Source organism: Lontra canadensis, unplaced genomic scaffold (assembly GCF_010015895.1).
Source record: "Lontra canadensis isolate GAN:19392208 unplaced genomic scaffold, GSC_riverotter_1.0 scaffold270, whole genome shotgun sequence".
NCBI lineage: Eukaryota > Metazoa > Chordata > Mammalia > Carnivora > Mustelidae > Lontra > Lontra canadensis.
The window spans coordinates 82094-97559 of record NW_022631264.1 but is presented as its reverse complement, the minus strand read 5'-3'; the positions used below and the strand labels follow the sequence as shown (position 1 = coordinate 97559).

Sequence of the window (15466 nt, the reverse complement as noted above, 5' to 3'; positions counted from 1 at the left end):
TATATGAGTAATACAATCCATGTAGAATGCATACACAGGGCCTAACATAAGTGCTGAATGAATGTTAACTACGATTTTTATTATATACATCATCACCAACCCCCTCCTTTCACACACAGTCGGCTAGCAAGAATTAAGAATATTCCCAGGAAGGCAAAAGTTACAAAAAATACCAACTTGGTTTATTGGATAAAAACAGTGGTAAAATGGACATAAAGCCAAAAGTTAGAACAGGACATTTTCACATCCTCCCCCGACTCAAAACCATACTTCCCATCATCTGGGGTTAAGGTGTTAGGGAGCCAGAGCCCACTAAAATCCGTCACTCTTCACCTGCACTGGAAACAAGGCCTGCAGTATGAGAACCCAGAGAAGAAGAAAGTCGGCAACATCAGCCCTGTCTACACCTTCATCCCTAAAAGTCTCTGGGTTGGAGGGAAGCAGGGAAGGAGCAAGGGGGCCAAAATGGCAGGGACTGGCCTCTAGGGCCCACTGCCCAGGATATCCTAGAGGAAATTATCCTTGTCCCTGTCTGATCCCTAATAAGTACCATTGTCAGGCCTTGGGAAGAAGAGGAAAGGGGACATTGGTTCAAATACCAGAGGTGGTCTCCAAACCCTCTTCCAGCACTGGTAAAAGCCCAGAAGGTGACCATGAGGGCTGGGGCTGCCACATCTTTTCCCTCCTACCCAAACAAGAGGTAAAAAAGAATTCCTCAGGAAAGAGGAAGCCCAGCTGCTCTTAAATCTCCACGTCGCTTTCCTTGTCATTGTCATGGTCTCCATCATAGAACTCGTTGGGTGCCTCTGGCCTGCAAAGCAAGGGAGACAAATCAGGGTCCTTTTCTCCAGGTTCTCACCTTCTCCCACACAGCTACCCTCTCTGGAACCACTTCCTAGGCCCCTTTTATACAGGAACCACTCTTCTATTGGCAGATACTGGTCACTATCCATCCCATCCATTCATGCAGTCTAAATAGACATTTATGGAGAGACACTCCATGCCAGCCACCATCATAAGCCATAGCGATATGGTAGATAATAAGCTGGATAAAATTTCTGCCTATCCTCAATAAACTTACTGAATAAACAAGACAACTAACAAAGTCAATAAATAAAGATGATAATTTCCCATCTTGGCAAGTGCTCTGACACAAATAAATAAAGGGATGTGACCAAGAGTGAAGGGGGGAAAGGGGCACATTCCAGGCAGAATTATTAGAGACAGCTGTTAAGGTAAGACTTCAAGTCTGAGAAGGGGCTGGCCAGGCAGAGATCTCAAGAAGCCCATTCTGAGCTGCAAAGAAAGCCAAATACAGAGTTATCAGGTGGAGGGAGACTGATGTATTCTAGGAAGAGCATAAGGCTAGGATGGCGGGGAGCCGTGTGCAGGGAGGAGAGTAGTTACAGATGAGACCACAGACATAGGTAAGCACCAGCACGTCTTTAAAGCCATGATCAGAGAATGGGGTTTTGTTCTAAGAGCAATGGAAAGGAGAGTTGTAAGCAGAGAAGCGAGTGAAGGGATGTGAAAGCAACATAGGGCCCAGTAAGTACTCAATACTCATTTCTTTCTTTTTGGAAAACTCCTCTCTGGGAGAACACAGAAAACCAAATTACCTTGCTCACAGCTGATAACTAAGAAAGAAGGGGAAAAGTCATCAAAGAGAAGCTGGGGAACAAAGTCAGGAAAGGCCCTATCTGCCTGGTAAGCAATGTCTCAGTTACTTCTGAGTGCCTCAGGTGTGGAGGTGTTGAGTCAGAGACTCAGGTTTGACTCTCAGCCCTGGTACTTAACTAGCCTTAGGATGTCTGGCAAGTTACTTAACCTCTCTGAGCCTTAGATTCCTCCTCCGGTAACTGAACGTTAACAGCCACCTCTCAGGGTTGTCTGATGACAGCAGAATGATGACATGATGGTATGTACGTTTAATATAAAGCATTTAGTACTGAGTCTGGTTCTTAGCAAACCCACAGAAAGTCGTAACTCCTCTTATTACTACTCTGCAAGTGATACGCAAGTTGGAGCTATAGGCATCAAAGAACAGGAACTTGGTGGGTGGTCTGACAGGGAGGGAGGGCTTAGGGCAGGAAGAGGCCTGAGCTGCTGCTGGCTGTTGAGAGGGGATGGTATGGTACAGACATTAGGCCCAGATTCCAGCCTAGAACCACAGATGAAAAAGCCAAACTCCAACCAAAAGGAGTAACTAAAGCAAGTTTTTAAGAAAATCAATTTCTAGAAGTCAAGCTTCAGAGATCTGGAGAAGTTTACAAAGAGGAGACAAGGAGGTGAGACATTAAAAAGGAATCCTGAGGCCAGATGTTCAGATACTTCCTCAACCAGGAATGGGAATAAAGCAGTTTTTGTGGAGGAGAAGGAGTGGACTAGTCCCGAAGGTCCAAGCAATAAAACTCAGGCCTAAAGGAGAGATATGGAAGCTGACCTCTAATATGGAGAAGCAGATTCTGGAAGGGTTCGAGAAAGCCATGTGACTCTGTAGCAGAGTCAGCTCAGACCTCTAACAGTGAGTGGGAGGTGCAAGTGTCCAGCTGTGGTTATCCCTCAGCCACATGTAAGGGTATCTGTTCTCCATTAAGTGCATCTGTTTCTCCACTTCTGTGTTCTGCTGTCTTTTCCCTTCATTTTTCAGAAAAGCCTATTCTGGGATTAAAAAAAAAAAAAACACCTCTACCCGAATCTCTTTTTTTTTCCTAATTCAATGCGTCTGTATTTTAATATATATCTCAGAAAAATAAAGATTAAAAAAAAAACTGTAATGTAATTATTATATCTGAAAAAAATGAACAGAGGAAAGAAATCAAAGGACCTTAAATAGCAGTATGTGAGCAGTGACTTGTAGAGCTCCGAACCTGGACGGAGCCAGTAAAATGCTGGAAAGATTATAAACCCTTACAGATTGTTTGGAAGGCAATCTGGCAGCAGATACCAAAAATTTTAGTGCACGCAGCCTTTGACCTAGGTAGAAACAATTCTGGGAATCTAACTCACTCACACAAGCATGCAAAGACATATAAATATATATGGAAGGAGATTCAGGACCACATCTTTGTTATGATGAAAAAATGGGAAATAATACAAATGCCATCTATGGTACTTAGTTAAATTATGCTACAGCCACACAGCGGAATATTATGCAGCTGATAAAATAATGAAGCAGATCTATATATAATCACATGGAAAAATACGCTGTTTAAAAAAAAAAGAACCAGGGTTGCCTGGGTGGCTCAGTGAATTAAGCCTCTGCCTTCGGCTCAGGTCACGATCTCAGAGTCCTAGGATCTAGCCCCACATCGGGCTCTCTGCTCAGCAGGGAGCCTGCTTTCCCCTCTCTCTCTGCCTGCCTCTCTGCCTAACTGTGATCTCTCTCTCTGTGTCAAATAAATAATTAAAATCTTAAAAAAAAAAAAAAGTACAGATCCAAATAGCATTTAAAAAAAAAGATGCATAAGCTCTAAGAATGCATGTGTATGTATATTTGTGTTCCTATGTGCATGCTGGATAGTATACTTAAACCCTATTGAAAAAGTCTATTTGAAAAGATATAAATCAAACTATTAATAGTGGTTACTTTGTAGAACTGGTCTAGGATCCTGTGAATGCAAGCTTAACATTATTTTGGTGCTGTTTAAAATTCTGACAATAAATATGTTACTTATTTATGCCACAATCACACATACAGAAAGAGTGGGGGGTTACAAAAGAGCAAAGGGCAGGCATCCTAAAGGAAGTAAGCCAGGGATGATTAAGCTAATGCCTTCTAATGTACTTTTTCCCTCTTAACTTCCCCGACAAGCCTGCTGGAAACCCCTGCTCTCAAGTCACTGCCCCAGACCTGGTGTAGTTCTCCTCAGGACCCCTCTCCTCTGCATCAGCCTCGTCAGTCCTGTCATAGGTCAGAAGGTCTGCAGGCACATCATGAATCTGGACACTGGGTGCATGGTTCAGCATCTTCAGGTTTTCAAAGATTGTCTGGCGGATCTGGTCCAAATACTGGTTGGGGATTTGGAATACGGAGTGAGTGATTCCCAGAGCATCCACCCTTCTAGCTGACTCCCACCCCTACGATCCTAGTTCTAATCCCCCCAGTCCGACTGCCTCTACTTTAACCTGAGCTGTGTCTTAGTTTTAACAGTGACAGGGGCAGCTGAGAACTTTTTTCTCTTCTCCGGTTTCTCCAGTTTCCCCATATCCTGTACCTCTCCTAGGCCCTCCCCACCCCTGGGTTCATCTTTTTGGGTTCAGCTGCTACCTGGCGTGAGTTCTGATTCTCGATGCGCGTGCTGACATCTGGATGGAGCGTGAAGTCTGGGGCAAAGTACTCGAAGTACTCTAAATGGGGAAAGGGAGATTAGAAGAGAAGGCATGGCTCAGACAGAGACAACCAGGTCCCAAGACTTCCAAATCTATTTCCTTCCCATCCAAAACCCCTGCATAATAGCTGTCTAATCTTTTCCCTGCTCTGAACTCAGCGATTTAGTCTGCAGGGCTCCTAGAGTGTCAAATTTCCTATCTGTAATAAAAGGAAAAATTTTTAAATTCCCATCTGCCTTGAAATTACGCCATTCTGGGGGTCTTCTGAGAACGCCTCCTACTGTGGGTTATCAGAGAGTGGTCCTTACCACTATAGGGAAGCTCCTCACTAATGGCTTCTTCTACCAGCAGTGACGTTTCATATGTCCTGAAACCAAACAGCAAAGTGGGCTAGGCTGAGCAAGTGGGCCCTCCAGCCCTCTCAGGGAGCCCCCAACTCACCAACTCACATAGGACAAGGGGGAGAAGGAAAACCAGGAAGCATGCTCACCAGCAGCGGGCAACATTTCGGACAGTATAGCCACCACCACCTAGCACCAGTAGAGGGATATTGAAGCTCTTGACATATTCGACACATTCCCTGTTAGAAGGAACCAGAGGAATGACTAGAAGAAGTAATCAAAAGGCAAAGTATACGTCTCTAGGTATTGCCTCGAAAAGGCAGAAGGGAACTAGAGAAGCTTCCATAATCTTGATCCAGGTAGTGAAATTCACCGAGTTATACCCTTGAGATATGTGTACTTTATTGTCTATATGGTGTGTCTCAGTAAAAACTGAAACACACAGGGCGTTCCCACCTCTCTCCAGCTCAACACCCACCCTGGCACCTCATCTGTTAATCAACTATTTTCATCAAAGTACCAGCAAGTGCTGTCAGTTCCAGCCTCCACAGTACAACTTCCATCACCTACTTCTCACTGGCCACCTCCTCCACCTAGACCCAGGCATGACGTCTGCTGCCTGGGCAATACCAACACCTTCCTAACTGGCCTTATACTTCCACTCCTGTCCCCCACCCCACCCCCAAGCCTTCCTCCTTTCAGCAGTCAGAGCAGTCACTTTAAAACATCAATTGGGGGGCACCTGAGTGGCTCAGTTGGTTAAGCAACTGCCTTTGGCTCAGGTCATGATCCTGGAGTCCTGGGATCAAGTCCCATATCAGTCTCCCTGATAGGCAGGAAGTCTGCGTCTCCCTCTGACCTTTCCCCTCTCACTCTCGGTCTCTCATTCTCTTTCTCTCAAGTAAATAAGTAAGATCTTAAAAAAAAAAAAAAAAAATCAATTGGATCATGTCATTTCCCTGTTTAAAACCTTCCCGCAGGGGCACCTGGGTGGCTCAGTAGGTTAAGCCTCTGCCTTCAGCTCAGGTCATGATCTCAGGGTTCTGGGATTGAGCCCCGCATCAGGCTCTCTGCTCAGCAGGGAGCCTGCTTCCTCCTCTCTCTCTGCCTACTTGTGATCTCTGTCAAATAAATAAATAAAATCTTTAAAATAAATAAATAAATAAATAAAACCTTCCCGCAGTTTCCCATCATATTTGAAATTCAATCCAGACTTCTCACCAAGGTTTAAGGGCTCTGCATGACCTCACCACTGCCAACCTCTTGGGCCTCACATCAAACCACCTCCAGGCTGCTGCCTGTGATCTTGCCTCCCCACTCTGACTTCATCTCCTGGCTGGCTACACCAGCTCTTTCCTGTCTCAGTTCCTCCGCATGGACCCTTCTCATTGCTTGGGAGTGACTCTCTCTTTCTAGTCTTCCTATGGCCCATTCCCCAACTACCCCCCCACTCCACATATTGAGGCCCAAAGCCACTGGAAAACCGGGGGCAGAGGAGAGCAGGTCTCACCCATGTCCTCGAATGCTGAGGTTGAAGCAGCCCAAACGATCACAGCCTAGGGAGTCAGCTCCACACTGTGAAAAGCAAAACCCCAGGCAGCTGCAGTGAGATGACTGATCAGAATGACCCAGATGTCCTTCACTTCTGTTCCCTGACAAACGCAGGGGCTATCCTCCTCCCTGCTCTATTCCCCTAAGCCCAGGCAGAGTCCTCTTGAAAAAGCACCAGCAGTATTACCTGGAGCACAATGCATGTGGGTTGGTAGAAGTCCACCACCTGGTTGATAACCGGCTGGAAAAGGTGCTTGTAACCTGGGAGAGGGCCAAAGATGGGCACCTGGCACCCCAAGGGGATGGGGAGACAGGAACAAAAGGAAAAAAGGGGTTGAGAGAGCATGTAGCCCAGGAAAAGGGGCAACCCAAAGAACCAAATCATTGGTTCTAAGCTTCTGGATGGGGTCCCAGACCACTTTGAGTGACTGATGGAAGCTAATGACCCGTTTCCCAGAAAAAAATGCACATACACATAAATATGTTGCATACAGTTTCCGGGGGGTTCATGGTCCCTCTGAAGGCCATTCATCCTTAAGGACACCTGGCCCAACAGTAGACAATACCAGGCAGAAGATGTTAATTCAAGGAGGAAGAAGGGGCCTAGTAAGCAGGGAAATGACCTCGATACTTACTCTGGTCATCGATGCCATCCCGCAAAGGCACATTGAGACAGTAGTAGCGACCACTCTCTGCTCCAACTTCATACATATCACCTATAAGCAAGTGGAGAGTAGGGGGTAGGAGCTATACACAGGGTACACCCACAACCCATCTGCTTCAACTTCAATCTGTACACTGAGGGCCTCTCACTACATCTGCGTACCTCCACCACACACTCTCTAGAGACACTTCATCTCTTGTGGCTTGCATTCATTCAGCAAATAATTTTTGAGGGCCTACTATGAGCTAACCTGTGCACCAGGCACTGGGGCTACAGCAATAGAGAGAACTAATGAAATGAATGAAATCCCACCAAGCTTATACTCCTGGGGGATGGGCATGATAAGGGAGACAGGAAACAGAACAAAACACTGCCATATATACAAAGAGCAGTGAGTGCTCTGAGAGAAGCAAGCATAGTGACATGACAGAGTAATAGGGAAGGAGAGATTACTTTAACTGCAGTGGTCAGGATGGACCTCTCCGAGGAGAAGCCACTTGAGCCAAGACCTGAAGGCTGAGCAGGAGGCTGTCGTGGCAAAGAGCTGAGGGTGTGAAGGAGATGATCATCCCTACTCCCATACCTGTGCCAGGAAAGAAGTAGTTTCCATATTTGTGGAAGGAGACTGTCATCACCCGGTCAGTGAGGTAGAAGGCTTCCTGAACTCCATCACCATGGTGGATGTCGATATCAATGTAGAGCACCCGAGGGTGGTACCTGGGATGAGAGCCAAGCCAGAGTCTGAGGTAGAGGGGAACCCCAGCAAGAAAACCCCCAACCCACAACTCCCAAAACAAGGTTTGGAATTATGAAGCCCAAGTCACCTGAAACCTAATACCACCAGTTCCCTACAGGCAACTCTGGACTCCAGCCTGGCGGCAGGGACAGGAGAGGGATATGTAGTGAAGACTGAAATGTGAGCAGGCAGGAGGGAGTGTGCAGCAGGGCATGGGAAAGTAGTCTGAGTAAAGCATTAAGAACGGTGGAAAAGCTAGTGTGGGGCTGGAGGAACGAGTCACGGCCAGCACAGTGTGAGATACCGCCTCGGCCATGGGTCTCATAAGTCCCTCCATCTCCTCCCAGGCTACTTACTTGAGCAGCTCCAGGATGCCAATCACAATGTCATTGACATAGCAGAAGCCAGAGGCCTGTGGTGAGACAGTGATCTTACAATGCAGTAACGATTCCTCTCCCCAGCTGCCCCCTGTTATCATCCTGACCACCTACACTAGGGCAGTCATTGTCTCCCCCATCAACTCCTCACTTACCTCAAACTTCTTGGCATGGTGCAAACCACCAGCCCAGTTAATGGCAATATCACAGATCTGAAAAACAAACACCCAACTCACAGTCCTCCTCGCCCACCCACAAAGCTGGAAGCTCAGGGTCAGGGTTAAGGCCTTCGGTTAGAAGGACCCACCCCAAAGGGAGAACAGGACTCGGGGCCACAGTCACCTTGTTGTTCAGCTGGGTTGCTCCTTGCAGAGATGCACCTGTGTAACGGGAACAGAACTCAAAGAGCCCGGGAAACACTGGGCTGCGGGGAAGAGAAGCAAGTCAGAGCCCTTTACCTGTCTAGACCCTTCCTACACCTCTTCCCTTAGTCCAAACCCCTCCAACCTCCATTGTTCAATAAACTCCCAGCCCCTATATACCTAAGTTATCTGCAAATTTATTCAACAAATATTTTGGACTGTATACCAAGCCCTGTGTAAGGCACTGGATGGGAAGTAAAAAAGCATTTCACTCTGTCAGGGGGTTTGTATCCTGGTTGCAAAGAAAAGTAGGCAGCTTCTAGGTACTTAAGAACACATGCCATAAAAGAAATAATTTGAGAGGGAACATAAACTTTGTTTCTCTTTCAATGTTCTTTTATGTATTTCATATTTTAACACAATGTTCAATAACATTCTTTCAGAGTCGCACATTTTTGGGGTGCCTGGGTGGCTCAGTTGGTTAAGTGTCTGCCTTCAGCTCAGGTCATGATCCCAAGCTCCTGGGATCAAGCCCCACATCAGACTCCTTGCTCAGTAGGGAGCCTATTTCTCCCTCTCCCTCTGCCTGCCACTCCCCCCACACATTGCTTGTGCATGCTCGCTCTCTCTCTGTGTCAAATTAATATATAAAATATTTTTTAAAAAAAGAGTCACATTTTTAAGAGCTGCATTCCTATATACCTGAAATAGTAATAATGATAATCCACAGAAAGCTTTTAACACAGTTAACACAGTGTGTGGTACCTAGTATTCTACACATCGATAAATATTAATCTTAATTATTACCATCTTCTTTTTTATAAAAAGGAGAGGCCTGAAGCCAGATACAAAAGATTATATACTATAAAGCTCCATTTATATAAACTCTGGAAAAGGCAAAATATAGAGATAGATCTCAGATCAGTTGTCACCTAGAGGTAAGCTGAAGAGAAGACATTGACTATAAAAGGGCATAAGAGCCCTCTGTGGGAAAATGGAAATAATCTATACTTTGATACATACTAACAAAACTCTCAAACTGCACACCTAAAACGGGTGAATTTTACTGCATGCAAATTATACCTTCAAAAACTTAACTTATGAAAAAGGAAAAGCTTAAAAGATTTTTACTTTTAAGTCTCAAAAATAGAAAATGGTGCAGCTGACACATTTGACCATGTGATAAAGAAAGCTATGGAGAGTTTTATAGTTTCTCAAAGGTTCTGGGAAGAATTAATGATTAATACCTAGAAAACTAAGCAAATGAAAAAACAATGCAATAATCAACTCTAGGAAAAACAAAAAGATATACAGGAAGTAAGACTAAACTACAGCATACTATTAGACTCTATAGTAAGTGAATTTTTCAAGATTCTAACAATGTAAACATAGAATGCTTATTTAATAAAAATTGTGATCTAACTCTATTGTGAAGATGGGATAGGAGGGCAAGCCAGGGTGATAGTATGAGGAGACTAAATGCTCATTTCCCATACTAAGGGCTTTATAGGCAATGACTGAAGTTGAAAAGTGGAAAAATAGCAACACAAGCATATTGTAAGAGACAGGATAATATGGCAGCTTGATTTAAGAGCCCAGATTCTAGAGCCAGACTACCTAAGTTAAAGTGTGGCTCTTTTTTTTTTTTTTTTTTTTTTAAGATTTTATTTATTTACCTGACAGAGAGAGAGAGAGAACACAAGGAATGGAAGCAGCAGACAGAGGGAAAAGCAGGCTCCTCACCAAGGAGGGAGCCCAATACAGGGATCAATCCCAGGACCCAAGCCAAACGTAGCCGCTTAACAACTGAGCCACCCAGGTACCCCTCACGCCTGACTTTTTAACACCTACCAATGATCATGAGACTAGATAAGCTGTTTATAGTTTCTGTGCCTAAGTGTCCTCATCTGTCAAAGGAGGCAATAAGAGACCCTGATTCACAGAGATTGAGGATCTTAAATGACCTATTGCCTCTGAAGCATTTAAAATGCTACCTGACACAGAGTACGCATTACTTAAGTATTACAGATTATTTGTAACAGTAGATTAGTATCATTGCTTTGAAACCCAAAGATAAATAGCAGAAGAAATAGCTAAATGAGCTGAAAGTGGCTGCCCCTAGGGAGAGGGATTTATGAGTGGGAGGCACAGATCTGGAACTTTTTTTTTCCCCATTGAAAGCCTTGCAGTATAATTGGGCTTTTTATATTAGATTAATTTGAAAACAATCAAAAATAAAAGGGAAAATCCCTGATTCTCATCTGAAACACAGAGATAACCATGACTGTAGCTTAAGTCAAACAGTACAACTGATGCGGTGCCAAGGGCTGAGTGGTAGTATTCCCTAAATGCACAGAGCACTTATAGAGCCCCAGCTGGGGCCTTAGGGCTGACTCTGCATTCCCACACCTGCAAAGTGAGCTCAGAAACAACAGTAGCAGCAATAACAAAAAAAAACAAAAAACAAAACAAAACAAAAAAAAAAAAAAAACAAGAAATCTCCTAAGACAGCATGCAACTAAACACCAAATGACTAGTGCAATGTGTACAGGACAGATCTCTGTGCCTGGTGTGGTCAAGAAAGGTTCAGTGGGGGGTGCTTGGGTGGCTCAGTGGGTTAAGCCTCTGCTTTCGGCTCAGGTCATGATCTCAGAATCCTGGGATAGAGACCCACATCGGGTTCTCTGCTCAGTAGGGAGCCTGCTTCCCCCTCTCTTTTTGCCTGCCTCTCTGCTTACTTGTGATCTCTCTCTCTCTCTCTGTCAAATAAATAAATAAAAATCTTAATTAAAAACAAAAACAAAAACAAAAACAAAAAGGTTCAGTGGTGTGAAGCTTGAAGGTGGTGTGAAGGCCAGGAAGGCCTTGGAAAGGTTGAATGAGGAACAAAGGGCATTCCAGGAAGGCATTCTGTGAAAACAAGGGTGTAGGGATAAGCCTGGGAAGGTGCTCAATGCCAGCCTTCTATCTTCCAGCTCGAAGTGCTTCCATCAGTAGGATTTTTCAGGAAAACAGTGTAGTGTTTAAAAACCAAGGCTCTGGGGGTGCCTGAGTGGCTCAGTTGGTTAGACAACTGCCTTTGGCTTGAGTCCTAATCCCAGAGTACTGGGATCAAGCCCCACATGGGGGTCCCTGCTTAGCGGGGAGCCTGCTTCTCACCCTCCCTCTGCCGCTCCCCCTGCTTGTGTGCTCCTGCTCTGTCAAATAAATAAATTTTTAAAAAAACTGAAATAAATAGAATAAATTCAAAATAGATAAAAACCAGGTCTCTGGATCTGAATCCTGCCACCTTGACCGATCAGTTTTGTTAACTCTGGTTAGTTACCTAAATCTCCTCAAATTTTGGTTCTATGCCTAAATTAAGGCAAAGGACTATTACATCTCACTGTTGCTGTAAGAATGAAGTGGATATACCAGCAAACCTCAGCACAACAGAGTAAGCACTCAGTAGTTGCTGTTATAGGAAATTCTATAGGACCAACAACCTGGTTTCTTCAAGAAATAAACTCAAGGTACAGGGGCATGTGGGTGGCTCAGTCAATTAAACATCTGCCTTTGGCTCACGTCATGACCCCAGGGCTCCGGGATTAAGCCCCACATTAGGCACCCTGCTCAAGGGGAGTCTGCTTTTCCCTCTCCCTCTGCCCCTCCTTCCGCAGTGCACTCTCTCTCTCTCACCCACTATCTGTATCTCATATAAATAAATAAAATCTTTAAAAAAAAAAAAAAAAAGGAAGAAATTCAAGTTAGAGAAGGAAACATTACAGATTTAAAAACCTTAAGAGACGTATCAACCAAATACAACGTATGGGCCTTATTTAGATCCTAAATACATCAACTGCAAAAAAGAAAAAAATTAGGAGGCAGAGAAATTCGAATACTGATTGCAAATATGATGGTATTATGGAATTACTGGTTTTTAGGTGTGATAATGACAATGTGTGTGTGTGTGTGTGTGTGCATGTTTGTTTTTAAGAGTATCATTTAGAGACACACAATAAAATATTTGCAGGTAAAAAATGTGACATCTGGGATTTGCTTTAAAATAATCTGAGATGCAGGGGCTCTTGGGTGGCTCAGTCAGTTAAGCATTAGACTCCTAATTTCTACTCAGGTCATGATCTCAGGGTGGTGAGATCCAGCTCAAGCCCTGGCGTCAAGCCCTGTGCCTGCCCATGTCCTTACTGGGCTCCAAGCTGGGCATGGACCCTGCTTAAGATTCTCTCTCTCCCTCTCCCTCTGCATCCCTGCCACCCTGCCCCTGCTGGCTTGCCCACTCCCTCCAAAAAAAAAAAAAAAAAAAAAAAAACCACCCAAACTAAAATAATCTGGGATGCAAATGAAGCAAGCCTGGCTATATGCTCATAAACGGTACAGGTGGTGAAGGATACATGGGAATTCACTCTACTATTTTTTCAGAAATGTTTGTAATTTTCCTTAAAAAAAAAGTCTAAAAATAAATTGAGTAAATGGTAGCTGTTATGACTGCTATGTTTTCACGAATATATATGAGAATGTAAGCAAGGATAATGGCTTATCTTTGTTATCTGTTCCCTTCCCCACAGGGCCCAACTCTTGAGTCTTTTGCATATGATTCAGCTCAGTGTAAACCTCCCTCAATGTAAATCACTCTCTTGCTTTTAGAACACTTTGATAATTTCCCTCTCCTCTAGGGATAAGAGCTCCAATTCATCATAAGGCTGTTTAATTTTTAAAGGCCCTGCCCATCTCTTTAGCCTCGATTCAGATCACTTTTCTTTTCATATTCAGTGAATGAACTTTTTTCTGTTCCTCAAATGAGGAACACACCAACCTCTCACAGACCCTCAGCACATGTTGTCCCTAATTCCCACAATATTTCTGCCCTCACCACCTATGTGCCCAACTACCTTTCATCTAATTATCTCCTACTCTTTCTTCAGATCTCCCCTCAACCTCCATTACTTCCTCCAGCCTCTAGAGACCAGCCAACTCCCAAGATGGGTAATTCTCCTGCATATACACTCTCAGTCAGCCACATATCTCTCCTTCACAGGACTTAGCACAACTGTAATATTAAATTTTGTTGTTATATATCACTGCATTGCCAGCAATTAGCACAGGGCCTGGCCTAGAGCAAACGGCCATTATTTATTGAATAAACAAATGAGTAAATGATGATTCACTGACAAACAGACCCCCTTCATATGTTCCCGCTGCTGCCACAAGACCTCACTCAAATGTTCTCCTTGAAATGGCTGGCATTAAAAATCCCAGTTCTCCCCTCACCAGTCATCGCCCACGTTGAAGGCATTAAGGCTCTTGGTGAAGCCTTGCATATTGGTGGGGCTGACTCTCTGCAAGAAGTCGATGTAGTCCTCAGAGTGAAAGCGGCACATGTCATGCTGGGAGGCCTGGTATGGCTTGAAGACCTCGGGATGGAAACATAAGGTGAACCCCGGCGAGATCAGTCCCATTCATTAGGTTCAGACTGCCCACACTGAACCCAGCCCCGTGGACTGTCCACATCCACACACATCAGCAGTCCCCTTACCCCTCCAATCCTTGTTATTCTATGAAGCAAAGGTCAATTTAGAAGAGAGGCTCTGATGAGCCAGCTGGGGTACTATGATCAAGCCTCCTAAAGACCAGTGCACTTGCCTTCTCCTTCCCACTTCCAGACTAATCTTTCCCACCTTTTCTCAACCTTGAGCCTTTATCCACCTATTTTTTATTCTTTTCATACTCATCTCCTCCCCCTGCCTCTGATTCCATCCTCTCTCTTCTCTGAATTCTTAATTTTAGAATTAAATAATATGGGATATATGACAACCTTTTAATCAAAACCCAGGAGAGCCACAGTGCTAAGCTAGAGACTTACTACCTTTGGGGAAATTTCACACACTTCTTTAGAAACTGGGCAAGAACAAAAAGCTTCTCTCCCCAGAAAATGCACATGGGTACATACCAGCAAACAATTTCAAGGGAGTCATAGATTCATGCACTAACATCACCTCAGTCTTTTCTGTAGCTAATTCACTTGTCTGTGCCTCAGCACAGTGGACAACACTCATTCATATTGTTGACTAATTCCCCTTGTGACGCATGAGGGCTGAGCTTAACTGTTACAATCGCCTATCACAACTATAAATTCCAAGTTGGGGACTGTCCACCTCCATGTATGTATCTGGGAGATGGAGGATTGGGTAGCAATTAAGTAGAACCCTGTGGGGGATATTCTAAGTTGGTAGGGAAGTACCCAGGACATTTCCCGCTCTCTTCCACACACACATACACATTTGCACAAAGGGCTCCAGAGTTCTCCCTGGAGCTCTAGCTCCTTGGAGGTGGCTAGAGGTGGCAGTGAAAGGGTGAGAACTGCGGTGGGAAGACCGCACATCCAGATAAAGTGATCCATCCCCTCTCTCCTGAAGCCACAGCACTGCCCACATCCCAAGACGCTGGGGAGGAAACACCTTCTCTCTTCAAACCACCCCCAACTCCACCCTAACCATAGGCCCGAGGTTGATCTACCTGAGGTCAAAGGGTGGCCGACCTAAGGTAAAAAAATAATTTCCATTAAGTCGGTGGACCCACCCACCAACACTCTGCTGATGGCGGGCGGTCCTGGCTGCTTCCATCCACCCTGCCCCCCACCCCAAGGGTGGGTCGCACTTGGTGCATTCAGGGCAGCCCAACTATCCTATGGCCACACAGCTCGCCCGCACCCTCAATATCCAGCAGCGATGGGGAGACTCACGATCATCTTCTTATAGAGACCGTAGTGCAAGACCAAACTATGGGTCAATGCCAAGCGATGGGGCTTCATAGGGTGCCCTGCCCCTGGGGGTGGGAGAAGAGAGTTCGTCAGTTCCCGTCGCTGGAGTTTTAGCCCCCGCCTCGAAACCTCCGCGTCCTGAAGCCCCTCGCGTACAGCCTTGCTCCCTCACCGTAGTGGAAGTTGCCCACGTCTGGGTCGTAGAAATAGGCCACGGTCTTGGCCATGGTGCCGGCGGGAGCAGGCCCCGCGCCTCCGCCGCCCGCCCCGCCGCCTGCCCCACCCCCGCTCCTACGTGCTGCGTCAGCACGCAGCCTGCCTCTGCGGAACCAGGAAGTCCAGGCCA

The 15466-nt window shown here is 45.3% G+C and overlaps 1 protein-coding gene across 3 annotated transcripts; it reads right to left on the bottom strand.

Moving 5' to 3' along the window:
- Window positions 1–160: 160 nt before the first annotated feature.
- HDAC3 (histone deacetylase 3) lies at window positions 161–15419 on the bottom strand. Of its 3 annotated transcripts, XM_032849937.1 has the most exons (15): window positions 15293–15419; window positions 15103–15185; window positions 13632–13774; window positions 8344–8425; window positions 8157–8213; window positions 7981–8036; window positions 7472–7605; window positions 6860–6940; window positions 6412–6485; window positions 6184–6248; window positions 4823–4912; window positions 4641–4699; window positions 4271–4350; window positions 3854–4011; window positions 161–811 (listed from the first exon to the last, which is right to left on the bottom strand). In XM_032849937.1, the coding sequence occupies exons 1-15, from the start codon at window positions 15345–15347 to the stop codon at window positions 742–744; spliced, it is 1287 nt and encodes a 428-aa protein (XP_032705828.1). In that variant the 5' UTR covers window positions 15348–15419; the 3' UTR covers window positions 161–741. The 3 variants fall into 3 exon arrangements, with proteins under 3 accessions (XP_032705828.1, XP_032705829.1, XP_032705830.1); XM_032849938.1 differs by lacking the exon at window positions 15293–15419 and having other exon boundaries at window positions 15071–15131; XM_032849939.1 differs by lacking the exons at window positions 8344–8425; window positions 13632–13774; window positions 15103–15185; window positions 15293–15419 and adding an exon at window positions 8309–8327.
- Window positions 15420–15466: the final 47 nt, after the last annotated feature.